Below are 26,944 nucleotides of genomic sequence, written 5' to 3'. Positions count from 1 at the left end.
AATAATGTTTAGCCACAAACTTGTTCACTATTCTGCTGTTCCTTGTCAGCAACAAGAACACCTTTGCAAAGACAAACAAAATTACATCTTACTATAGTATCAGCTACCTAGGAATAGATTACATAAAGATAATGGATTGAATAGATTGATGCAATTTTAACTCCCTCTAGGATGATATTGAAGAAAACAATTTTTATCCTTCACCATTTCTGGGCTGGGAATGGTGATGAGAGGCTTGCTTGAATTATTCAAGTAGAGCTTTTTTATTACCAGTGATTTCTAAGCTTGACCTTTTCAAGGAACAATGCATATCTGATGATCTCTTGGGATATTCTCATTATTTAATGTATATAGCAATATTAAAAGATAGTATTGAGTGCTAAGTATGCCAGGTACTGTGAAAGCCTATTACACTTATTCAGTTAATCTTTACAACAACACTATGAAGTATGTTTTACTCTTTTTCATAATTTATTAAGTGAGGACCCAGAAACTCAGAATACATAATTTGCCCTGGGTCACACAAATGCCACCACCTTTGAACTTAGATATGAAGACTACCCTCTAGAGTTGGTAGAGCCGTGGAAGGAGCCTATGCCCCTAAATAAAGTAGAGCTGTCAAACCAGTTCTGGACCACTTACATGGTGTATATGTAAGTTTAGTAGCCAGCTTCAAAGATAGCCCTCAATTAATCCCTGCGTTTATTAGGTACACTGTTGTGTAAGTAATCCCCTCCCACACTGTACTGGGGTTGTTCTGTACCACCAATAACATAGGCATGAATGATGGGATGTCTCTTCTGAGATTACATTATAAAAAATTGACTTATCTTGGGTTTGAAATCACTTGCTCTCTCTCTTTCTTGGCCCTCACCTTGAGGAAAGCAAGCTACCATATTATAAGTAACCCTATAGAGAGTACCATGTGGTGAGGACCTGAGGTCCTTATTCTAACAGCCTATAAGGATGTGAGGCCTCCCAACAGCCACTTGAGTGAACCTGAAAGCAAGATCCTTCAGTCCCAGGTTATGTCATTAGATGATCGCAGCTCTGGCTGCTAACTTGACTGCAGCCACATGAGAGAACCTGATCTAGAATCACCCACTAAGCCACTCTGTAATTCCTGATTCTCAAAAACTGAAATAAAGCCATTTAAGTTTTAAAGGGTGCTTAAGCCATTCAAGTTTTTGGTTAATCTGTTATGCAACAATAAGTAACTAACACATGAGAAAAAGGAAAAAAAAGACCCTATCTTGTTTAAGGCACTGTTATTTTCTATTTTCTGTCACTTGCAACTAAATGTAATAAGTCCCTTCTCCAGTTAATTTGTAGAATTAACCTAAAGAAACAGTTTTGAAATACTATTCCTAAGGTTCCCAAACACTGAGAATTGGCAGAGACCAAAGAGAACATCATGTCCAATCTGCTCGTTTTACAGGTAAAAGTAATAGCTAACATTTAGTGCTTCCTATGCCAGGCTCTGCTAAATTCCATAAAACAGTTAATTCTCAGGATACTTTGTGACGTAGAAACTCACTATCCCTTTACAGATGAGGATACTGGTTCCACACTCCAACCCAATTTTGCTTTACTGTCTCTTCACTGTAAGAGAACACTTTTAAAACAGTGCAATTACAAGCACATGCCAAAGTTTTGTTACAACCCCGCACACAGGGGAAACACCTATAGTAGTCCAAAGAATCACCTTGGTAGAGACATTTTAGGGAAAGAGAATGGAACTAATCACAGTTAAATCGGTTACACAAATAACATAATGATTCATTAAAGGTTACCTAACTTTTTTTTGAAACGGAGTCTTGCTCTGTCACTCAGGCTAGAGTGCAGTGGCTTGATCTAGGCTCACTGCAACCTCCTCCTCTCAGGTTCAAGTGATTCTCCTGCCTCAGCCTTTCCAGTAACTGGTACTACAGGTGTGTGCCACCATGCGTGGCTAATTTTTGTATTTTTAGTAGAGATGGAGTTTCGCCTTGTTGCCCAGGTTGGTCTCAAACTCCTGACCTGAAGTGATCCACCCACCTCGGCCTCCCAGAGAGTGTTGGGATTACAGGCGTGAGCCACCGTGCTGGGCCACCTAACTCTTCACTGACTTATCTGGATGACTGGTGACTGATTTCCCATAACAAGTCAGCCTGAGAAAGTCCTTTTTACACGTGTTGTAGATTAATTAATATGTATTCATAATTTAGCACCTTTTATCACTCAAAAGTGTCCCAGACCAAGTCTGCACAGTTGAGGAAATGAAGGTTCCAGAATGGCCAAGTGATTTGTCCTAGATCTTGTGGGTATGTAGTGAGAACTGGGATTAGAGTTCAAATCAATGTTTTATGTATTAGCCAGGCTATTAGTCAGTGAACACAAATGAGATGTATATATGACATCTCTATTTTTAGGTAGCTCTCCGCAGAGGTGTCTTGTGTAATTGGGGATGTTTTTGTACTCTGTTTTGAGTTTTTAAAACAATGTCAGAGGCTGGGTATGGCAGCTCATGCCTATAATCCCAGTGCTTTGGGAGGCCAGGTGGGAGGATTGCTTGAGGCTGGGAGTTCAAGATCAGCCTGGGCAACATCATGAGACCACACCTCTACAAAAAATAAAAATAAAAAATTAGCCTGGTGTGGTGGCACATGCCTGTAGTCTTAGCTATTCTGGAGCTGAGAAAAGAGGATCATTTGAACCTAGGAATTTGAGGCTGCAGTAAGCTATGATTGTGCCACTGCACTCCAGCCTGGGTGACAGACTGAAACCCTCCTAAAAAAGAAAAAAAAAAAAAAAAGTCAGAGGTAGGGAGGAAGGAAACAGAACTGATACTTTCCTAATACTTTTTTTTCCTCTCTGTAGGCAGGGATTAAGCAATTGCCTGCCAGATTTCATCATTACAATGAATGTAACTCTAACACTTTACAGGAAACTTATCATTTCTTTCCATTCCAGAAACTTGTGATACTTTCTCACTACATGGTGCAAACAGCTGAGTCAAGTTGTCCTTGAGAGTAGCCACCTTTCCCTCAGGTCATACACATGGAACCATTCTTTCTCCCTACAACTCAGCCCATTATAGAGCCTTTGACTGAAAATCAAGATTTTGGTGTTCGCTTGGCAATATTTACTACGAGGTAAATGACACAAGGTAGGTGACACAAAGGTATATTTGGGAAATGGAAGGCTCATCTCTGTCTGAAAATGTTGCAAGGAAACTTTATGGACCACTATACACATTATATCTCCAAATTTAAAATGAAAGAAACTATGGTTTTAGCATTATTTAAACTTCTCTTCAAAAGGAGATCTAAGGAATGGGACTACTCTATATTTGAACAGTTAACGTAGTTTGTGGTGCAGCTCACATTCTCTTGGTAGAAGGAATTGGAAATCTGAGTAAAGAGGTTCCCAGAGCTGAATTTCACCCAGTACCCAGTTGAGGAATCAAGTTTTGCTTATGAGGTCAAAATGAGAACCCTTTAAAGGAGGGTAACAATTGTTGAAAGTAAGAAGGACGTTAAATACAGCTTGTTTGGGTTAGTTTTCCTTAAAAACCATATATGTATATTACTGAATAACAGGAGTATTTTGGCTTGTAAAAACTTTTCAAATTATCATTCATGCAGCAAGAAATATTTTATGCTTGCTATGTAAGCCTACTACTTGTTCAGGGAATGTAGATAAGCATTATTACATAATGTCAGGTACTTAAAATGGCTAAGAAATTATTTTACTGGATACCTTTTCATTTATGACATTCTTCTGATTTTTTGTCGTTAAATATATTTAGTTAAAGCACAGGAGGGACTGGAATTAATGAGGAAGAAACATTGATCACTGCAGCTCATTCAGAATGGGGTAGATAGTATGAAACTTTGAATCTAAAAGCTGGGAGATTTCCAAGAACAGTAATCTGGATTTATTCAACTTTATATCTCAAGCTCCTTCTGCATAGTGGGTGTCCAATTTAATGCTGAATATGAGAAAATTAAGTCTCTGGAGTCCCAGATGGATAATTTTTCTGAATATTTAATGCTGAGCTTAAGGGCCACTTCCACCAGAAAGCCCTCTGTGGCTATCTAGAAAGTTGATTAAGACCATCCTATATGTGCCCATCTTAGTCCGTTTTCTGTTGCTTATAACAGAATACCTGAAACTGGGTAATTTATAAAGAAAAAGAATTTATTTCTTACAGCGTGGGGCTGAGAAGTCCATGGTCGAGGGGCTGCATCTGATGAGGGCCTTCTTTCTGGTGGCGACTCTGCAGCGTCCCAAGGCAGCGTAGGACATTATATGGCGAGGAACTGAGCATGCTGGCACAGGTCTTTCTTCCTCTTGTAAAGCCACCAGTCCCACTCCCATGATAACCCATGAGTCCTTTAATCCATGAATGAATTAAGCCATTCATGAGGGCAGAACTTTCATGACCCAACCACCTCTTAAAGTCCCCACTTCTTAATACTGCCTTATTGGGGATTAAGTTTCAGCCTGAGTTTTGGAAAGGACAAACATTCAAACCACAGCAATTCTTAAATCATCTTAGCTGGCTGCAGCAGTTGTCGATTGACTATTTTAATGGACAGTAAGGATCAACTCTGGTACTGAGAGAGGACTATGATTCCAGCTGGGTCAAAATGGAAACATTCTTTCATTGCTTGTTTTCACAACTAATCCGCTATTGGGGAAAGTGCTGTGTCACATACTCAAATAAACCGAGTTAAATGCCTTAGAATTGACCTTCCCTGGCCAGTAACCCTTTCCAGGGTTCCCAAATTAGGCTTGGAAACTACTATAGAAGAGGCCTATTGATAACGGAAGAAGTTATATTTTTAGGTTGCCAGAGACAGAGTGAGAGTAGGTAAGAGAAACGACCAATTCTACCAGTCATTCTACAATGTGGGTTTTCACTGCTCTGTTCACATGCCTTATTCAGACTTCTTGTGGTGGTCAATTGCTAGATGGTCTGTTGGAATTATCTGCTGTCATATATCCAAAGAGGTCTCAAAGAGAGTTAAAATGACAACCTTAGCCTTTATAAACGTTCCAATCTGTTGTAGTTGCAGTAACCTGTGGTAATGATACTACATTGATCAATGACCTCTCTAGAGCTAAAGTTCAGTATAAGTCAGTCATTTATTTTGGATATATCAGGTGATTAATTGCTACATCATTCAGCGTATGGAGCTAATGTTAACAGCTTTCCATGGGAAAAATTACTCACAGGGCTTACTTTTAAAATCACTTTCTTTCTTTCATTTTGTCATCTAAAACAAATTCCTTGAAAAGGCCAGTGTCCAAAGTGGCTGCTATTACTTTTCAGCTGACTATAGAGCTTCAAATCTGGGTGACAGTGAAACTGTGTGGATGGGCTTTTTGTTTTTGTTGCCAAATACCTTTTTAATGTGTCTGGTTCTAGAGATGGATACACTAGTGAACATCACAAACACAAACAGTTGATTGGAGAAGACAACATAGCATATTAAACGTTAGTAAAAATGAGGAAATTACACAGTGCTATGAACTATCCTCATTCTTTTTTCCAACAAGTATTTACTGCATACTCACTTTATGACAGACATCATTCTAAGTGCTCAGGATAAAACAAAGTGCATGTTCTCATGGAGTTCATTTCTCTATATAACTGGTTAACCTGAGGTCTGATTCTTCATTCCAAGATAGCTGGAGTGAAAGGTTAGCATGAGGTAAAGAAATAGAGGGTAAATAAGAAAATGCTCTCTGCGGGTTATTAAAAAATATAGAGGCAAAGTCCTGGGGAAAGAACAGAGAAAGAGAGCGAGAAACAGGGTGAAAGGGAGAAGGAGGAAGAGAGAGTCAACATCTTTATGAAGGACTTTATTATTCCATTTCTTAAGCATTATTCCTGCTTCTTAAGACACATTGTGTATAAGCCATCTCTGTATCCCAACTAATGCAATGCCTGTGGGGGTATTGTCAAATCCAGATTTATATGACCAGATTTTTCACTTACTAATTTCTGGGACCCTAGGCAATTACTAGAATGTCTTGAAGACCTAATTTCCTGCAGCACTACCTCATAGAGTTGCTTTTAAAAAGTATTGATAGCTTACAGACGGTACTATTATAAGTGCTTCAAATATATAAACTCAATCCTCATAAAGATTCTGAGGTAGGTATTACTAGCCTCATTTCATGTAAGAACAAACTGAGGCACAAAGAGGTCATATAGCTTGTTAACGGTTGTATAGCTAGTGTCTGGCAAAACCAGAAATCTTAACTTCATTTCCAGAGTCTGTGGTTTAACCACTGTTTACACTGACTGTCTATAATAGCATATAGTAAGATAAGATTAGAACTAAATAGGGTGCATTCCACTGCAAAGTTCTTTCTCACCTCCTTCTACTCCATTATTTGTTGAATATTTACTGATCCCCATGTTGTCTTGCAACTGTGATAGATAATAGAGAACAAGGGTGAACACAGCATATCTGGTTCTTGCTCTCCTGGAGGTTCTGGCCATTAAGCAAATAACAATTCCTCTCAAGGTTCTCAGGCTTCCCTGTTTTCTCCTGTTTCCCTGTCTGCCCAGCAGTACTCCAGCCAACCAATCTAAGACTGACAAGCGTCAGCAGAGAACAGGGTCTCCAGGAGGTCTGTGGCGAGGGCCAGGCTATTTATGGGGAAGAGACAGACATTTCCCTGGTTTAGTGATCTTGTTTTCTCTCCGAACCTCCGCTTAAAATGGCGGGATTTGTACCAAGGTTCTTTACCGCACTAACCTTCCGTTATTCACCCTTCTTCCCACCCCCAAGGCCCGTCGGGCCTATCCCTGACCCGCGTTCCAGCACTTGAGGTGCATTTCGGCACCTGGATCCCTAGATACTGTTTTTCCCCGCGTTGAGACTTCCGAATTCCACCAGGTCTCTCTCTCGCGGTCTCTGTCCCGCCCCTCGCACCCAGGCCCCGCGCCCGCGGTGGGCTGCCGCCCGGGACCGAAGCTCTCAGAGCCCGCAGCCCTGGTTCACCAACCGCTGGGCGGGAGCCAGGCCCGACCTTTGACTGGCGGGCGGGGTGGTCTGCACTTGGCCCCAGAAAAAGTCTGGCACGGGCCAATCGCAGGGAGGCAAAGGGTAGCTCTGGAGGTCCCGGCCAGACGCATTGGTCACCCAGGCCAAGCAGGCGTCGGGGCCTGGGCACAGGCAGAGCTCGCGGCCCCGACTGCGGCCATTGTGCTTGGCTGCCTCTCCTCAACGCCTGGTGGGCTGGGCAGAAATGGGAGAAGCGCCGAGAGCGCCACTGAAACGACTTTCCCCTACTCTCAGATACTGTGCTTTCATCTAGTGAAAGAGACAGGGTAAAGGTTTGGGTTCTTTCTGCTGCATAGGAAGAGGACAAGAAACGAAAAGAGTGGGGGCGGGAGGCAGAAGCCGCGAGCCTCTGCGCGCGCCCGGTCACGTGGGCCGCAGGGACCGCATGGCGGCGGCCTGCGCGCCCCCGCGTTCCTGCCGGCCAGGCTGACCGGGCGCGCGCGCCGACGGGGCGGGCGCATGCGCAAGGGGGCGCGCCGCCTCTGCCCCGCGGCGAGGGTGTCTATGGAGAGGCGGCGGCCGCGGCTGCTGAGGCGGAGGCTGAGGCAGTGGCGATGGCGCCCTTCCCTGAAGAAGTGGACGTCTTCACCGCCCCACACTGGCGGATGAAGCAGCTGGTGGGGCTCTACTGCGACAAGGTAACGGAGCGCCAAGCCTCCTGCTGTGGGCGGTGCGGGCGGCGATGGGGAGCTGGCTGGGTTACTGGGGCGGCCTGGCCTGTGCCGCGCCCGCAGCCCCGTGCCGTCGCCGCGCGAGTAGCCGCCTGCGCAGCTGTCAGCGCTGCCGGTTCCCGCAGCCTCCCCGCCCGCTGCGGGGCCCTCGCAGAGCCGGCCTCCCCGCCTGGCCGCCGCCTCGGACGTGCTCTCGGGGCGGGCGGCGTCCCCTGCCGAGGGCCTGGCGCCTGAGGAGGGGCGCTGCCGGGGTCACTGGCCGCCCTCGCGCCGGCCCCACCGCCGCCCTGGGCCTCCCGCTGCTGCCTCTAAGGAGAGCGGCCCTACCTCCCCGAAGCCCTGGGTGCCCCGGCCGGCCACCTGCGGTGGACTCCCATCCGCACCGAGCAGTTGTTCCCGTTCTCCGTCACTCCCCCGGGCCTGTTCGGGGCTCTCCGTGCAGACACCCACCCATCCTCTGAACCTCTCGCTGGCTTCCTGGCTGGAACTGCGGCGTCTCCCAGCTACCGGGTTCCTTTTACCCCCAGCTTTTTTCACTGGTTTGATTTGGGGGAAAAGCCAAGTTTAGAACTGAAGAACCTTCACTCTTCATATGTCGTTATCGTTTTCTTTGCAACTTTTATTGCCTTGACCACTTACTAGATGTAGATTTTGTTATAAGACAGCAATTCTTGGAATTCTTTACATAAGCTCGAATAAAGGGGGCCTCGGGAAAAGTTGGTTTAACTGTGAGAACCATTTTGGGCTCATAATTGGTGCAGCATAAGCTGAAGAGGCACTTTTGTGGAGATGATTCAGGGCCCTTTGCTAATGATTTTAAAACAATATTTAACATTCCACATATTTGTCAGTTTATGTTGGGAAAAGTCACATGGATATCTGCAAACCTCAGGCAGTCCCGTTTCTTGTGGAAATGATCCAACTACATAAAGCATTCAAATGACTACTGTTTAAGCATAGAAATCAACTTTTAGGAATTCTCAGAAATTGCATAGCATTATGCAGAACCATTGTCTACAGAAAAGAGGGGTGTTTCATAGTTAAGCCAGGCGATTGGAGAATGCCCAGGGTGTTCACTGCTAGGCCACACTCAAGACCAGCAATTTAAAGCAGTGACGTTGAATTTCAAATCTTAGCACTCCATCTTCTCCCTCCCTCCATTCTGAAAATTTAGAAATACCCAGTTCACACGTAGTTGGAAACACCAGGACTGTCTAGGACAGTGGTTTGCAACCTCGGATGCTTATTAGCCTTAACCTAAAAACTATTAGAAATCCTGATGTTTATGTGACTAAAATTAGGATTTCACCCAGACATCAGTTATAGATGATTAAAGCTCTCCAGTTGAGTGCAGTATGCAGCTGAGGGTGAGAACCACTTATCTAGGAGAAGCATGAGGAATGGTTAAGCCATTAATGGAAAGGGTATATCCCTGAATTTTTTAGTTAGCAGTATTGTTGTGTTTTTATCCTCTCTGGCTTTTGAATTTGGTTCATTCAGACAACATTCTTTAATAGCAGGAAAGAAAAAAATTGGTCTCAAAAATCGAAAGTGGAAGTTGAGACTAACAGAATCCAAGTTTTCTCTCCAGTTTAAACTGTGGAGAGGTAGCCTACGATCAACTGAAATTATATGGAGAATTTTGTGCATGTGCCCATTTTCCTAGGGGGTTTGTAGCTTTCATCGATTTCCAGATGATTGTGACCTCCCAAAATAATCACAATTTAATTTACTTGCAGACTACGCTCACCAGCCTTATTTTAAAATTTTCAACAAGTTAGTCACTCTTTTTCTGTGTCTCTTCCTGGTGGTTGAGAATATTTGAACAAATTTTGAAAATGCAGTTGCTTTTTTACAAAATATCTGAGTCAAGTAAGATTCTTTTCAGTAATGTTCCTATTTGCATAACTAGTTTAATAAAGCATTTTCAATTTGACATAGTGTAAGTCAAAATTATTACTAATTCTGAATTAATTAGATATAGTTAATGAGATTGTTGTATATGTTTATGAAGAAGATTAAAAGTCCAATTTTCTGAACTGAGACCGAGGAGATTTAGGGAAAAAAAAAACTGCATAGGAATTTTACATCCAGATTTCTTCTTGATAATGATAGCCAATGGAAATCTCTCTTAGGATGTCCTTTGGGAGCTAGAGTGGAAAATAATTATTTTGTAATGGCTCAGTAATCTTAAAGGAATTAAAGGAAGAGTACCTTGTTTGTTTTTATTCATTTATCATCTCACGTTTTGCCATTATCCTTTGGTTGTATAGACCAAGGATATCCCATTGAACACAGTTTACAATAAAACTATACAAAATGAGAACTAGTTTTTATGCTCAAACTAAAAAGGTACAAAATAGTTATTTCACTGTACTGTAGTCCAAATTTGGGCTCTGAATGCCCAGTTATTATAAAGAAGTCAGTTACTATTTTCAATACTGAACTTCTCAAGTACAATGTATTTTAGAAGCATCCATTTATTTGCTAGCATCAAGTAAACCACTTATATGCTTAAACTAGTTAGTATAATGTGTTCCAAAGTTATCTTAGTCTACTTATTTTTTAGGTAGAAAGTTGAATAGGATGAGAAAATAAAACAAATTTTCAAAAGCTGACAGATGTATGTCTTAGACCATTTTAAATATTGCTGTCTAATACCTGATTTAATACTTTGCCCATAGATTTCTTTTTACATTTGTAAAAAGTTTTATGGAAAGGATTTTCACCTTTGTTATCCAGACAACAGTGCTTTGAGTTATGTAAAGACAAAGTATTTCTGTTTTATTGCTGGGGACTTACAGGCCTAGATTAGCTAGGCCAAGGTTACATAAGCAGCTAGTGGTAGATCCGGATGGAAACCCAAGTCATTGTTAGGATTCCTAGTTTAATTTTCTTTATATTAAATCATAGTAGTTTATTTTTTGGGGAACAATGTGCTAAAAAATCTGCTAATTCACTGACCTTTCAAACTGGGATGATGTTAGTAAATATTTATATTGAATGACATCCTTTTTCCATTTTACTTCAGTTTATCAGTCTTTTCTCCAGTTCTCCAAGGTTAACGCCATTAATTCTGTCAGTGAGCATTGGAGTTTCTACCATCTACCCTGTAGTAGCTTGTACTACAGAAAGACGTTGGCAATGTGACATGTGGTCTCTACTCTCAAAAAGTTTACAGTCCAGTATGTAATAACATCTATGCTAGGATGGAAATCCAAACACGGTATAGTGGGAGCAAAGGGAGTTAGGTGGTCAGTTCCACATTAAAGTGTCAGGAGTGGTCTCTTTGAATTGATTTCTGAGGGAAGAGTAGGCTGTGGTTGTAAGGATGTGGTTAGTTCAGAGATTCCCAGGCTTATATATAAACCAGTTATTAAAAACTCAAGTAATGGAAGCCTTAAGGCGTGCCCAAATTTTTCAGGTAAGGGTATTAAAAGTGCTATTTACTTTTATTAAAGGATTTAATATATTTATACATTTATTTATACATATAGGACATTTTGTCACCCAAAACTCTTAGGTGGGAAGAAACGTAGAGTAATTTGAATATATTCTTTTTTTAAAAAAATGAGTGAGTATAACTTTATGGTCAGTTTTCCTTCCCCACCTCCCGGCCCCCCCACCCCTTTTTCTGCATACCTGTAACAATTTATTGACTGGCATTTGAGAAGATTGGCTTAGTGGAGAAAATATTGAATTGAGAGCTGTGGAAGAAGTAAAAGGGAATTTAATGAGTTCTTACTACATGTCTACATTGTTTCTTTTAATCTTCACAAGAACTATGTAAGACAAATATTATCCTTCATTTAAAGTTGAGGAAACAGCTTTAGTGGTTAAGTAACTTACCCAACTCATTCAACTAGTAATTAGTAGAGCCTCAATTTTAATCTTAGGATTTTTTTTCCCCTTCAGAAGCCCATGGGTTTTGCATTACCTTACTAGTTCGGCTACTTATTGGGAGCTCTATGATTTTTATGCAGAACAGTTTACCTGTGGGTCATTTTTTCCATCTGTAAATTTGATCAGATACTTACTAAGGTTTCTTCACTAAGTATAAGTCTCCCTTGATTAAATTAAAGCATTGTCTGAGTGAGTAGACAAAGTAAAAATGTATTTGGGTGAATAATATTGGTGTTTTTGTTATGCCATTTTCTTTTTTTTTTTTTGAGACAGAGTCTCGCTCTGTCGCCCAGGCTGGAGTGCAGTGGCCGGATCTCAGCTCACTGCAAGCTCCGCCTCCCGGGTTTACGCCATTCTCCTGCCTCAGCCTCCCGAGTAGCTGGGAGTACAGGAGCCCGCCACCTCGCCTGGCTAGTTTTCTGTATTTTTTAGTAGAGACGGGGTTTCACTGTGTTAGCCAGGATGGTCTCGATCTCCTGACCTCGTGATCCACCCATCTCGGCCTCCCAAAGTGCTGGGATTACAGGCTTGAGCCACCGCTCCTGGCTGCCATTTTCTTATCTATTTTTGAATGTGCCGTATTGTCTTTAAGTGACATACCACTTTTGAGAATCAGTTTGAAACCAGGCTGTAATACTTGATTTATCACTGTAGAATGTTTGAGACAGAAAGTCAGTTATAGGTTGGGCGCAGTGGCTTATGCCTGTATCCCAGCACTTTGGGAGGCCAGGGCAGGTGGATCATGAAGTCAGGAGTTCAAGACCAGCCTGGCCAGAATGGTGAAACCTCGTCTCTACAAAAAATACAAAAATTAGCCAGGCGTGGTGGCGGGGTCCTGTAATCCCAGCTACAGGGGAGGCTAAGGCAGAATTGCTGGAATCCAGGAGGCAGAGATTGCAGCGAGCTGAGATTATGCCATTGCAATCCAACCTGGGCGACAGAGCAAGACGCTGTCTCAAAAAAAAAAAAAAAAAAAAAAGAAAATCAGTTATAAATCCTTTTAAAATGTGGAAGGTACCATGTTACTATTTGTTAATTATGTGTGTCCTTTTATATATGTAAGTTCTTTGTTGAATTTGTGAGGCATCAGAGTATGTAACTTTATAGGTCACTAGGAACCTTTATATTTTACTGTAGAAGAGTGCTCTTCAAAATGTGACCTGTGACCTATTAGTAGTAGGTCATAAATTTCTTTTGTGGGTCAGGAACAGCATTAAAAATTTAAATGGAAAAGTAAGTATTAGAGTACATCACAGATTAGAGAGGGAAATACTGTTCCCTGAAATTTGTTTGAGTGTTTGTGATGGGTGTGAATCTGGATTACACTATATTTCATACTAAAGGTCATGGTTAACAGTGTTTGAAAAACAGTTTTCTAGAGCAACATTTCTGAACCAAAGCACTGTTGACGTTTTGAGGTAGATGCGTCTTTTTTATGGGGGCTATCCTGTGCCTTGTAGGCTGTTTAGCCACCATCCTTGACTTTTATCCACTAGGTGTCAGTAGTACATTTCCAGTGGTGACAACCAAAACTGCCTCCAGATTTTGCCTTTTATCTCTGGGGGATGGGTAGGGGGGTGGCAAAATTACTGCCTTGGTGAGAACTGTTGCTTTGGAGCAAATGTTCTTTCTAACAATTTACTCTCTTGGATCTGAAAAGATAGCTTTATTAATGGGACTAACGTTGTATCTGTAGAAAAGCCATAGATGTTAGAGTTTTAGGGACTTGGTCTTGGTTTTGTTGTTTACTAGTTGTATGATGTGGGGTAAGTTTTTTTCCTGAGCCTGTTTGTTAGACTATAAAATGAGGATTTTAATACCTACTCTTTAGATTGTTTTAATAATTAAATATATAACAACACTAGGGTAATTTCTCACATATCTTTGGCTTCAGTATGTCCCAGAAATTATTAGTGTCCAGGTTTTTTTCCTCTATAAAGTGTGTATGTGAAGGCAAACAATTTTAAAAACTATTCATATAAACAGATGTCAAAAAAGTTAGAATGTGTATATTCTGGTATATTCTGGTTCTTTTTTTTTTTTTTTTTGAGACGTAGTCTCGCTCTGTCTCCAGGCTGGAGTGTGGTGGTGTGATCTTGGCTCACTGCAACCTCTGCCTCCCAGGTTCAAGCCATTCTTCTGCCTCAGCCTCTCGAGTACCTGGGACTACAGGCGTGTGCCACCATGTCCAGCTAATTTTTGTAGTTTTAGTAGAGATGGGGTTTCACCATGTTGGCCTAGATCTCTCGACCTCGTGATCCACACGCCTTGGCCTTCCAAAGTGCTGGGATTACAGGTGTGAACCACCGTGCCGGCCCTGGTTATTCTTTTAACTGCTAAATTTACTAACTTTAGGTACCAGGTTAAAAACATTTGCACTTTTCATCGCGCCACTGCACTCCAGCCTGGGCAACAGCGTGAGACTCCGTCTCAAAAAACAAAACAAAACAAACAAACAAACAAAAAAAAATTTGCACTTTTCATATGGAGAAAAACTGAGTTGGGTAGTATCTTTAAGGACTTTTCTGTCTGTTGCTCTTTTTTTTTTTTTTTGGCTTTGTTTTCACTTCATCAAATCAACAAACATGTTGAGGATTTAATGTAGATAAAAATCTTATTTCCTCAACCTGTTGTACAAAATATTTTATATTCTCCACCAAGAATTTAACTTGATCTGTTAATCTGTTGATCATTTTTTCCCAGCTTTATTGAGGTATAATTGACAAATAAAAATTGTATATATTCAAGGTGTACAATGCGATGGTTTGATATACATGTACATTGTATAATGATTACCAAAATCAAATTAACACATCCATCACCACAAATAATTACCCTTTGTGTGGGAGTGGTAAGGACACAGAAGATGTACTCTCAGCAAATTTCAAGTACATAATACAGTATTATTAGCTATAGTCATTGTACTGTACTTTATATCCCCAGAACATACTCATCTTAGAACTGAAAGTTAGTGTTCTTTGTTCGGCATCCCCCATTTTCTCCATCCCCTGCTCCCTGACAACCATCTTTCATACTCTCTGCTTCTATGAATTCTACTTTAGATTCCATATATAGTGAGATCATACATTATTTGTCTCTCCGTATCTGGCTTATTTCACTTAGCTGTTTTCCAGGTTCATCTGTGTTGTTGCAAATGACAGGATTTCCTTTTTTATGACTGAATGATATTTTGTTGTATATATCACATTTTCTTTACCCATTTGTGGTCAAGCACTCCAATTGGCTCCATATCTTGGCTATTATGAATAATACTGCATTGAACATGGGAGTGCAGATATCTCTTAGAGATCTGAATTTTATTTACTTTGAACATATACTCAGGAATGGGATTGCTGGAACTTATGAAAATTACATTTTTGATTTTTTGAGGAATTTCCATACTGTTTTCCATAATGGCTGTACTAGTTTCTTTGTAATGATATTTTATTTTAGTCTGAATACAGAATTAATAACGGAAAAGCCTACTAAGTAAGGCTTGCAGATGCCTAGGTAGTGTTTATATTCTGTGTTCTTTATATTATTAAATTGTCACAGGTAGCCAGGTGCAGTGGCTTGTGCCTATAATCTCAGCAACTCAGGATGCTGAGCCAGGAGGATCACTTGAAGCCAGGACTTTTAAGACCAGCTTGGGCAACATAGTGAGACCCCATCTCTAAAAGATAAAGGAGTAACTAGGTGTGGTGCACACCACACCTGTAGTTCCAGCTATTCGGGAGGCTGAGGCCAGCAGGAGGATCACTTGAGCCCAGGAGTTCGAGGTTGCAGTGAGTTATGATCATGCCACTGCACTGCAGCCTGGGCAACAGAGCAAGACCCTGTCTCAAAAAAATTCTCACAAGAACTCTGTGAGGTAGTTAATATTATTAGCCCTGTTTTACAGATGAAGAAACTGAGGTACAAAGAAATGTAATGACTTGCTGGCAGAATGGATTACACCTAGGCAATCTTGCCCCAGAGTCAGTGCTTTTAACTACTGTGCTAGATTAGCTGGATATAGATTCTCTCTGTAGTTTAGAATCTCTTTATATAGTTACTATAGTTAATTTGGCTGTCAGTTTGTGGCACGAAACAAATCTTTACCTTAGTGTGTTATTAGATCTAAAAGAATTTCTAATAGTCTAATGAGAATATATGCAAAATTCCCTGTATGTCTTTTAAGATATTATTTTTCTTAACTCATGTTAGGGCCTTACAGTCTTCCTTTGATATCCTCCTATTTTGTGGGAGATTGTTTTCAGGACACCCATGGATACCAAACTCCATGGATGCTCAAGTCCCTTATATAAAATAGCATAGTACTTGCATGTAACTTACACGTCTTCCCGTATGATTTAAATCATCTTTAGATTACTTATAATACATAATACAGTGAAAATCCTATGCATATAGTTGTTATATTGTTTTTTATTGTTATTTTTACTTTTTATTTTTTTCAATATTTTCTTTTCTTTCTTTTTTTTTTTTTTTTTTGAGAAGGAGTCTTGCTTTGTTGCCCGGGCTGGAGTGCAGTGGCATGATCTCGGCTCACTGCAACCTCCGCCTCCTGGGTTCAAGTGATTCTGCTGTCTCAGCCTCCCGAGTAGCTGGGACTACAGGCATACACCACCACTCCCTGCTAATTTTTGTGTTTTTAGTAGAAACAGCGTTTCACCATGTTGGTCAGGCTGGTCTCGAACTCCTGACCTCAGGAAATCCACTCACCTCAGCGTCTGAAAGTACTGGGATTACAGGTGTGAGACACCATGCCCAGCCTTTTACAATCCACAGTTGGTTGAACCTGTGGTTTCTGTATCCCCACGGAGGCTGACTGTGTTTACTTTTTGCCATTAAAAAAATAATACCTAGCGTTAATGGTTTCTTTTGATTTGTGTCCTGCTTCTACTAAGGCTATTTTTAAGTTTGCTTTTTTTTTTCCCCAAAAAATGATACATGATAATGTTTGTAGAGATTAGCCACTAATGAATTTTATTGTAATCTTGTGTGGCATTTCTTATGATTTAAAAAAAAAATCTATAATATGTATTTAACCAAATCTGTCTTACCTGTGTTTTTTGTGTGGCTTAAGAGCCAAGCATCACTTTTACATTTTTAAATAGTTGGAAAAAATCAAAAGAAGAGTAGTATTTTGTGACATGTGAAAAACATATAATTTTGAATTTCAGTGTTTATAAAGTTTTATGAAAATATAACTACAGTCATTCATTTACATATTGTCTATGACTACTTTTGTGCTACAACTGCTGAGTTAAATAATTGCTACGGACCACATGGCCTGCAAAAGTTAAAACATTTGTTATCTGTCCTTTTATAGAAAAGTTGCCAATTCTTGCTCTAGATGATTTACTTGTGTATTGCAGTTAACTGTTCATTGTCTTATTTGCCTTCACTGGAATGGAAACTCCATAAAGGCAAGAAATCTTTGTTTTGTTCATTGATATATCCCAAGTACCGAAGAACAGTGTTTACCTCATAATAGCTACTCAGTAAATATTTGTATAGAGTAAAAAATGTATGACTTTATAAAAAATGAATATTTAATTTTCAAAATGATAATAGCTAATGTTTATTGAGTACCAACAACCATGTGAAATACAGATGTTTTATTATACCCATTTAACATCAAGGTTAAACTAACACATTAACAAAAGTAGGCCAGGCGTGGTGGCTCCTGCCTGTAATCCAGCACTTTGGGAGGCCGAGACGGGTGGATCATGAGGTCAGGAGTTCAAGACCAGCCTGGCCAAGATGGTTAAACCCTGTCTCTACTAAAAAATACAAAAATTAGCCAGTCGCGGTGGTGGGCACCTGTAATCCCAGCTACTTGGGAGGCTGAGGCAGGAGAATCGCTTGAACTTGGGAGGCAGACTCTGCAGTGAGCCGAGACCATACCACTGCATTCTAGCCTGGGCGACAGAGCAAGACTCCATCTCAAAAAAAAAAAAAAAAAAAGAAAAAAGAAAAAAAAGTAACTTACCCAGGGTTGCACAGTTAAATAATGGTAGAACCGGTATCCCATCCTAGAGAATCTGACTTTAGAACTGGTTCACTGTAAGTGACTCTTAAAATGCATAATCCATACTACCTTTTATAGAAGATAGTTAATTCTGTTATGTATAGTACGAATAATTTTGTTTTAGGAGCTTGTATGTCATCTGTTTTGATGCTGTGTCATCAGACTGTCATTCCAGCTGATGACAGGCAATAAGCTTAGATTATGTTCCATTTTAGGAATACTAGATACTTTAGAAAGCAAGTCTAGGAGGTATGGTGTTAGTAGCTTTTCCCCTTTCATCTACTTGTTGTATTTAACCAAATCAAGTTTCCCTCTTTAAAATATCTGCCTGCCTGTATTTAGCATACATATAGAGTAATGAAATTTTAGGTTTAGAAGGGGCGTGGTTTAATCTCTTCTATTTAAAGAAACGATGATTTGTGCACGTATCGTTTTTCTGTATCACCAAGCCCTCCAGACAGCAAACCAACATCTTCCTGGCCTAGTGTACTTTTTAATATACTATTATAACTTGTTAATTTATGAATTTCCTTTATTTGTACTTTAACCAAGTGTAAGGGAAGTATCATGCTGTGTGCAAAAGTGAATAGGGATGTATTTGAATATTTTTTATTTGTGCATATTTGCACGTATTTATTACACTTTTCTTTTTAAATTTTTATTCAGCTTTCTAAAACCAATTTTTCCAACAACAACGATTTCCGTGCTCTTCTGCAGTCTTTGTATGCTACTTTCAAGGAGTTCAAAATGCATGAGCAGATTGAAAATGAATACATTATTGGTTTGCTTCAACAACGCAGCCAGACCATTTATAATGTACATTCTGACAATAAACTCTCTGAGATGCTTAGCCTCTTTGAAAAGGGACTGAAGAATGTTAAGGTAAGTTTGCAAAAATGGATATTTAACTGTCAAAACTTGTGCCATCTTCTGGTATGTCATTGGCAAAACTTGTCACTGTTTTATAGTAAATGATGTAATGATAAAAAAAATTATTGCCGGGCACGGTGGCTCACACCTGTAATCCCAGCACTTTGGGAGGCCGAGGCGGGCGGATCACGAGGTCAGGAGATTGAGACCATCCTGGATCCTGGCTAACACGGTGAAGCCCCATCTCTACTAAAAATGCAAAAAATTAGCTGGGCATGGTGGTGGCAGGTGCCTGTAGTCCTGGCTACTCGGGAGGCTGAGGCAGGAGAATGGCGTGAACCCGGGAGGCAGAGCTTGCAATGAGCCAAGATCGTGCCACTGTACTCCAGCCTGGGCGATAGAGCGAGACTCTGTCTCAAAAAAAAAAAAAAATTGTTTTGTCACTTGTTAAAGATGGCAAGGAAGACTATTTAAAAAGAACTACTGCAGTGGGGAGTTTGCAATAGTGGAGAGAGAGATCAGGCCCAACATTGAATACAGTAAGGACAAGTAGGGATTTATATCCAAGTGGCAAAGTGGGAAGAGTGGGTGGAAAACTACTGAGGAAACATCAAGGCCAAGGGGATTCTTGCTAGACTAACTATAAAATTCTTGCTGAAGGCAGGAGGATAATAACATATTGAAGGATGAGTAGTTTGATCAAATGTAGAGAGTGATCAGATACTAAGACTGAGAGATTTTCACTAAACCAATTCAGCAGGATTTTTGCTAAAACTGGACTAAGCAGGACAAGAACAGAGTATAAGGTCAGGCCTAAGTTGAGAAGAGGGCCCAGAGGAGCCTGATTCAGGTTTGATGAGAGTCTTTATCAGTTACCTCTTTATTATTGTTTAATAAAATTTTATAATGAATACTACTCACCAAGTCTTAAAGCTGTTTTTCTAAGTTGAAGTTTTAATTAGAAAATTTTTACATTCTGTTAACATTTGCTGAATTATTAAAGGAAAGCTATCAATCCAGTTAATGGTGACCAAAGGTATAATTATTACTTAGAATGAATAAACACTTTAATTTTGTAAATTGTACTTGTTTTAGAATTGAATGCCAGCCAGGTGCAGTGTGCAGTGGCTCACACCTGTAGTCCCAGCACTTTGGGAGGCCGAGGCTAGTGGATCACTTGAGGTCAGGAGTTCTAGACCAGCCTGGCCAACATAGTGAAAACCTTTCTCTCCTAAAAATATAAAAATTAGCCAGACATAGTGGCAGGCGCCTATAATCCCAGCTGAGGCAGGAGAATTGCTTGAACCTGGGAGGTGGAGGTTGCAGTGAGCCAAAGACGTTACTGGGTATAGTTTAGGATAATGATGTAGAGAGACTTTCTTCTTAATTACATTTATATATTATAGGATTTTGAAATTTGATCTCAGTTATTTCCCTTCTGGCTTGGTGAAGCGTAAGCTTAAGTTATAGCTCTTTTAAGCCATCATATACTCTTCACCTAGAGATTTATGTTCTGGAAAGGCTGTTCTGCAGGTTAGGGAGGATGGATTAAAGATAAAAGACTAAAGGTGGAAGACCATTATTAAACATTATTCTAATAGTTTCTGGAAGAATACTCAGTAGCTACTTGGTGGGGAGGTGTGGGAGGTTTGGTAGGGGTAGGGTACTAGATAGTAATATTAATAGAAGGGAGATTTACTTTTTTATTGAATATTCTTTTATATTCTTCAAATTTTTTATCATATTATGTATTGCCACATGAATGCACCTTCAATAAGATCTGAACTATAGTTATGACTAGTGGAAATAAAGGGGAGGGGATCAGACTTGAGAGTTATGTAGGAAATAAAATTGATAGAATATAGTGATTATATTTAAAGGGAGGAGGAAAGAAAAGAAATAAAAATGAGGATTCAGCCTGACTTTCTAGAGCATATAGAAGAGGGTCAGGAAATAAAAAGATTCATTCTTGACATATTAGGTTTGAACTGCTTGTGTATCCAGATGGGCATTTATGAATAGGAGGTGATAAAGATGAATTTCATGGTCAGAAGAGTGACCCAGTATGAAAAATCAAATTTGATAGTTATTATTAGCATATAAGTAGGAATGGAAGCCATGTGGATACGCTTAGGGAAAATGTGTAAAGTCATAAGAGAATAAGACATTGGATTGAATATTGGGAAGCAGTTGAATAAATTAGTTCTGGAAAAAGAGACCAGAGAGGACTTAACAGAGATGAAATATTTTCATATTTTAAGTTTTCATAGGCTGGGCATGGTGGCTCATCCCTGTAATTCCAGCACTTTGGGAGGCTGAGGCGTGCAGATCACTTGAGGTCAGGAGTTCGAGACCAGCCTGGCCAACGTGATGAAACCCCATCTCTACTAAAAATACCAAAAAAATTAGCTGGGAGTTGTGATGTGCACCTGTAGTCCCAGCCACTCAGGAGGCTAGATGGGAGAATAGCTTGAACCTCAGCTTGCCGCAAGCTGAGATTGTGCCACCGCATTCCAGCCTGGGCGACAGAGCAAGACTTGTCCCCCAAAAAAAAAAAAGTTTTCATTATTTTGTAAATTTCCTACATGCTTTGAGAGGGCTGATATAGAAGTGGGAAAATGTAATTCTAGGTTATGAGGAAGAACTTTATAGTTCCTTAGAATTGCCCAGAATTAGAATGATTTGCTTCAAGATACAGTGAGTACCTTGCCTTTAGAAGTGTTGATATTGATATATATGACCTTACATCAAGTAAAATTTTTTTTTTTGAGACAGAGTCTTGCTGTGTCACCCATGCTGAGGTGCAGTGGTGTAATCTCGGCTCATGGCAACCTCCTTCTCTCAGGTTCAAGCAATTCTCCCTGCCTCAGCCTCCCGGATAGCTGGGATTACAGGTGCCCATCATTATACCCAGCTAATTTTTATATTTTTAGTAGAGATGGGTTTCGCTGCATTGAGCAGGCTGGTCTTGAACTCCTGACATCAGGTGATCCACCTGCCTCTGCCTCCCAAAGTGTTGGGATTACAGGTGTGACCCACTGCGCCCAGAAGCATAATGTTAACAGGTACAGTTGACCATTGAACAACATGGGGATTAGGGTTGCCAACACCCTGTGCTGTTAAAAATCCATGTATAACTTTTGAATCTCTCAAAACTTATAGCCTGCTACTGTTGACTGGAAGCCTTACCGATAACATAAAACGATTAACAATTATTTCATATATTGTATGTAATATATATATATACTGGATTTTTACAATAAGGTAAGCTAGAGAAAAGAAAATGTTACTAAGAACATCATATGGAAGAAAAAATATATTCACTATTTATTAAGTGGAAGTGGATCATCATAAATGTCTTTATCCTCATTGTCCTCACATTGAGTAGGCTGAGGAGGAAGAAGAGGTGAGGTTGGTCTTGCTGTTGCAGGGGTGGGAGAGGCAGAAGAAAATTGGTATTTAAGTGAACCCGCACAGTTCAAACCTGTGTTGTTCAAGGGTCAACTATATTCTGAATTTTTTAGTGGAGGAGACACTAGATGACCATAAAGGGATTCCGTAATGATACAGTCCATTAGGCTTGGAGATACATTAAGACAACTGACATTTATAAATTATATAAATATATGATTAGAAATCAAATCAATAGAAGTTATGGGCAGATACTTGCTATTTTTAGGCTTTTTGTGATATTTTAAAAATATAGGGTTACATACATTACTAAAGTAATCCAAAGCTTACTGTTTTACGGCATCTTTTATGCTAAAAGTAGAGAAACCACTTTGCAATTTCTCTATTTTTTTTTTTCCAGAGGTTTTATGTCACATTTTAAACTGCCTTCCTGGGACCAGACATAATTAATGAAGCAAAACTTTTATAAAAATGTATTTTTTTTTGGTTTCCAGAATGAATATGAACAGTTAAATTATGCAAAACAACTGAAAGAGAGATTGGAGGCTTTTACAAGAGATTTTCTTCCTCACATGAAAGAGGAAGAGGAGGTAAGCATACTTTTTCCCTCTTGTGATTTAGATTTATAACATTCTTAAAATACTATTTTGCTTCAGAGGATCTTCAAAATAATGCATAGGAAGATGTGTCTGGTTGATGGAGAGAAGAACCCAGTTCTTTTTGGGAACTGAAGAAAACCCAAGGGGGAAAAAAAAAACATTTGTTTTGTTTTCTCAGAAAGGTTGTTGCTTTTCATTGAATAGATGATTTAATTAATTTACTCAGGAAATAATTTTCTTTTTTGTAAATGGCTCTGTCTTAAATGTTAATAACTTATGCTACCCTAATGTCTTTCCAGAACCTTTAGAGGATTCTTTAAACTTCTAAATTTTTTTTTACATTTTCATGCTGTGTTTAAAGATTTTTTTAAGTTTTGTTTTTTTTTTTTTTTCCAGTAGTGTACTTTAGTATTTAAATGGTGGTTTTAAATTTATTAGCCTTGACTGGACATGGTGGTTCACATCTATAATCCCAGCACTTTGGGAAGCTGAGGCAGGAGGGAGGATTGCTTGAGCTCATAAGTTCAAGACCAGCCTGGGAAAAATAGCGAGACCTCATCTCTGCTAAAAATTTAAAAAATCAGCTGGGCATGATGGCATGTGCCTGTCATCCCAGCTACTTGGGAGCTTGAGGTGAGAGGATTGCTTGAGCCCAAGAAGTTGAGACTGCAATGAGCCGTGATTGCACCGTGGTACTTCAGCCTGGGTAATAGAGCAAGACCATGTCTCCAAACAAACAAACAAAGACATTTATTAGTCTTAAGCCTACTATACATGTATTAGGGTATCATTGAATGAATGGGCAAAACGTTTTCCCTTTTTCTTCTGTCTCTAATTTGGGATGAATATCAGAGTTAGAAATAGATAAATGATTTTATGAGGAACTGAATACCTGTTCAACTGTAAGTCAGTTATTGTAGAGATTCTCAACTATAGCTTCACCTTATAATCAAATTGATATTTAAACAAACAAAAGAAACCCCAACAGTATTTTAAGCCCTTTCCAGACAAATTACATCAGAGTTAAATCAGAGGACATGCATTGACTTGGGTATTTTTTCAGGGCCCCCCAACTCATTGTAATATACAGCCAGTGTTGAAACCACTGAATTAGTAGACTGACCAGTGTTTTTGAACTGTATGATACCCATCACAATTATCTGTGGAAGTGAAAACAAAACAAAAAAAGCCTTGTTTCCAACCTCTAAAGATTCTAATTCTGTAAATTGGAGGTTGGGACTAAGCATCTGTTTAGCAGAAGAAATCTCCATGGATAATTCTTATAGGAACCACTGTTGTAAAATAAGGATTTGAGGGAACATTTCTAAAATCCAGAAACAGTATTGAAAAGTTAAGTGTTTCAGTAGAGTTCTGACTTTTATGGTTCCAATACACTGGGAACCATTCTCATGTGAGGCAGAGGCCCAGTTTGGGTGGAGTTCGGTTACTCTAGTACCAGAAGGCAGTTAACTGACCTAAACATCTAACAGAATGATTAAGAGTGTTTGACAGATTCTATAAAGGGAAAGCCTTCTGGTCCTCATACTTTAAAATAGTTTGGGATTGATTTATTAACTGGAGAAACCATAACAAGAGGGATTTATTTTATTTATTTATTTTCTTTGAGATGGAGTTTTGCTCTTGTTGCCCAGGCTGGAGTGCAATGGCACAGTATCGGCTTGCCGCAACCTCTGCCTCCTGGGTTCAAGCGATTGTCCTGCCTCAACCTCTCGAGTAGCTGGGATTATAGGCATGCGCCACTATGCCCGGCTAATTTTGTATTTTTAGTAGAGACAGGGTTTCTCTATGTTGGTCAGGTTGGTCTTGAACTCCTGACCTCAGGGAACCTACCCGCCTTGGCTTCCCAAAGTGCTGGGATTACAGGCGTGAGCCACTGCGCCTGGCCAGGATCTTCTTGATGTACTTTTCTCTGCAATTTTTAGATAAACTAACTCAGTGGTAACAACTACAATTTTTATCTTTTTGAGATATATGATCATAATACGACATTTGAGCTGTTAATAATTTAAAAGGGTGTAGAGTGAAACAACACGAATTAAGCATCTTTCCTCATGAATATTTTGTTTAATTTAGGTTTTTCAGCCTATGTTAATGGAATATTTTACCTATGAAGAGCTTAAGGATATTAAAAAGAAAGTGATTGCACAACACTGCTCTCAGAAGGACACTGCAGAACTCCTTAGAGGTCTTAGCCTATGGAATCATGCTGAAGAGCGACAGAAATATTTTAAATATTCTGTGGATGAAAAGTCAGATAAAGGTGAGATTCATATATATAGATAAAGAACAATTTATTAGTTATAAGGTCATTGACATCTTACTGATATGAATTGTAGATTTTGGTTGAGGAATAATTTAAGTTAGGCCTGTACTGTGGTCAGTTAAAGGCGTTATTTTCATGTATCAATTTAATTGAAGACAATGGTTCTCATTTTAGAATTCAGTGTTGTGTATGATAATTTAACATATACTTGGGACGTATTCAGTGTAGTGTTTCTTGAATGAATTTATATATGAGTGAATCCAAATTATTGAAAACTACCAGTACAGAGCACTGGCCTGCTCAAAACTGAGCAGTCAAAATTGTTGAAAACTACCATTACACAGAGCACTTTTGTGGTATCATCCTGCTTCCTGAGCTTTATTGACCATAGTGGCTGCTTTTCTCTTTCCTTGTGTTTTTTCATTGGTTTTCAAAATCAGTTATGTTTATAATTTATTTTCATCCTTTCCTGTGTATCATTTTTTCAGCTTGTATCCAGTAATATTCAGAGGAACAAGTACTAGAGGCAGAGTTTTTCTGTGTTGTTACTCTGAAAATACAGATGAGAAAGGCAAATAAAGTTTATTTTTTAAAAAATAAACTACTTCCTCAGTAATTATTTATGTTCACTTCTTCAAGATTGGCGGCAGCAATGGGATTTCTGTTAAAATAGCTTGGAGTTTTTTGAAATTGGTCCTTTTATTTTTATTTAACAATGTAGGTGAAATGCATGTTGAAACAAATAATTTTACAAGTTAAGCAATAATTAATCCCATAAAGCTTGTATGCCTTACTCTGAAATATAGCTTGTGCTTTAGTTACCAAGCTAAGACTTGTTGTGTCTGGTTTAATTGTAATTATAACATGGGATTTAAAGGCATCACACTTACTACATTTTATTTTCCCACTCCTTCAAAGCAAATTGTAGCTGTATTATGTTTAAAATATTTGGCATTTTAAAAGTGGTAGTTTAAAGAATGTGATCATAGCGTTTCTATATTTAAGTTACTTTGTGAAACAAATCAGATATATAAAGTACTCAAATTCTTCATATGACTTTAATGATGAATCTCTTATATTTTTTATTGTAACACCTCATTTTCATTTTTATTTTGGAAATTATTACTGAAATAATAGGTTTATATATCCATAAGTACTTCCTGCAATAGTTGCTGACAAAAGATTCCTTATCAACGTGAAACAACATCAGAAATATTTGCATTTTGTCGTGTCACCTGCGACATAAATAATTGAAGTAGTTTAAAGCACCTCTAGGTTAAGGCAGTCAGATTTCGCAGACCTCTTGTATGAAATGTGAAAATCAAAGAGGGAATACAAGGAAGATTATTGACAGGAGTCATAATGCATAAATGGAAAAGGTCATGAGATTTGTGTGTGTCATTAAAAATGCCTTGGAGATCTCATAATCTGGCTGACTCTATACTTGTTGATTTAAAGCTGTATAACCTGTTTGGTTCCTTTTTCAAGTGATGCTACTTAATGCTACAAAGTGAGTATTGTTTTCTCTGTGATGCCTTTGTAAGAGGAAGTTAATTCTGTGTTCATTATTGTAGCTCCCACTGATGAAGTATGATTTGGGCCATGATAGTTTAACCCTACTTGTTCTTAACAAGTTTAACATCCCCATGTTACCTCTAATACATGTTATTTCATTTTCACATCTTGCAAGCAGGAAGGAGTTGACTTCAGGCACTGGATTTTGTTTATAGAAATGTGATTGTAATTTCTTATTGCATTTGCTCTTTAGCCTTTACTGGTAAAGTTTTTCTTTTTTATTTCAGAAGCTGAAGTGTCAGAACAATCCACAGGTATAACCCATCTTCCTCCTGAGGTAATGCTGTCAATTTTCAGCTATCTTAATCCTCAAGAGTTATGTCGATGCAGTCAAGTAAGCATGAAATGGTCTCAGCTGACAAAAGCTGGATCGCTTTGGAAACATCTGTACCCTGTTCATTGGGCCAGAGGTAGGTAAATGGGTTTTAAAAATATTTTCATGTTTTTTTGTAAATGAATATTTATTTACATGAATCAGCAATGCCAGGGAGGGAAACTCTGAGAGATTCATCAAAAAGTAGATTTTATAG

The 26,944-nt window shown here is 39.2% G+C and overlaps 1 protein-coding gene across 4 annotated transcripts in view; it reads left to right on the top strand.

Annotated features, from left to right (window-relative positions):
• Positions 1-2,971: 2,971 nt before the first annotated feature.
• Positions 2,972-26,944, top strand: part of FBXL5 (F-box and leucine rich repeat protein 5) — a 46,597-nt gene continuing 22,624 nt past the window's right edge. Inside the window, exons 1-5 of one of the 4 annotated variants that reach the window (XM_065544801.2) lie at positions 2,972-3,148; positions 18,342-18,557; positions 22,451-22,546; positions 24,650-24,836; positions 26,642-26,824. In XM_065544801.2, the coding sequence (XP_065400873.1) occupies positions 18,423-18,557; positions 22,451-22,546; positions 24,650-24,836; positions 26,642-26,824 (601 nt within the window). In that variant the 5' untranslated portion in view covers positions 2,972-3,148; positions 18,342-18,422. Of the gene's footprint in view, positions 3,149-7,551; positions 7,706-18,341; positions 18,558-22,450; positions 22,547-24,649; positions 24,837-26,641; positions 26,825-26,944 lie in introns of those variants that run through there. The other 3 variants (XM_045392164.3, XM_005554506.5, XM_045392165.3) reach the window with 3 other exon arrangements.

This window comes from Macaca fascicularis, chromosome 5, assembly GCF_037993035.2.
Source record: "Macaca fascicularis isolate 582-1 chromosome 5, T2T-MFA8v1.1".
Classification (NCBI taxonomy): domain Eukaryota; kingdom Metazoa; phylum Chordata; class Mammalia; order Primates; family Cercopithecidae; genus Macaca; species Macaca fascicularis.
The sequence above is the reverse complement of the archived record's forward strand: the minus strand, read 5'-3'. Positions and strand labels throughout refer to the sequence as shown.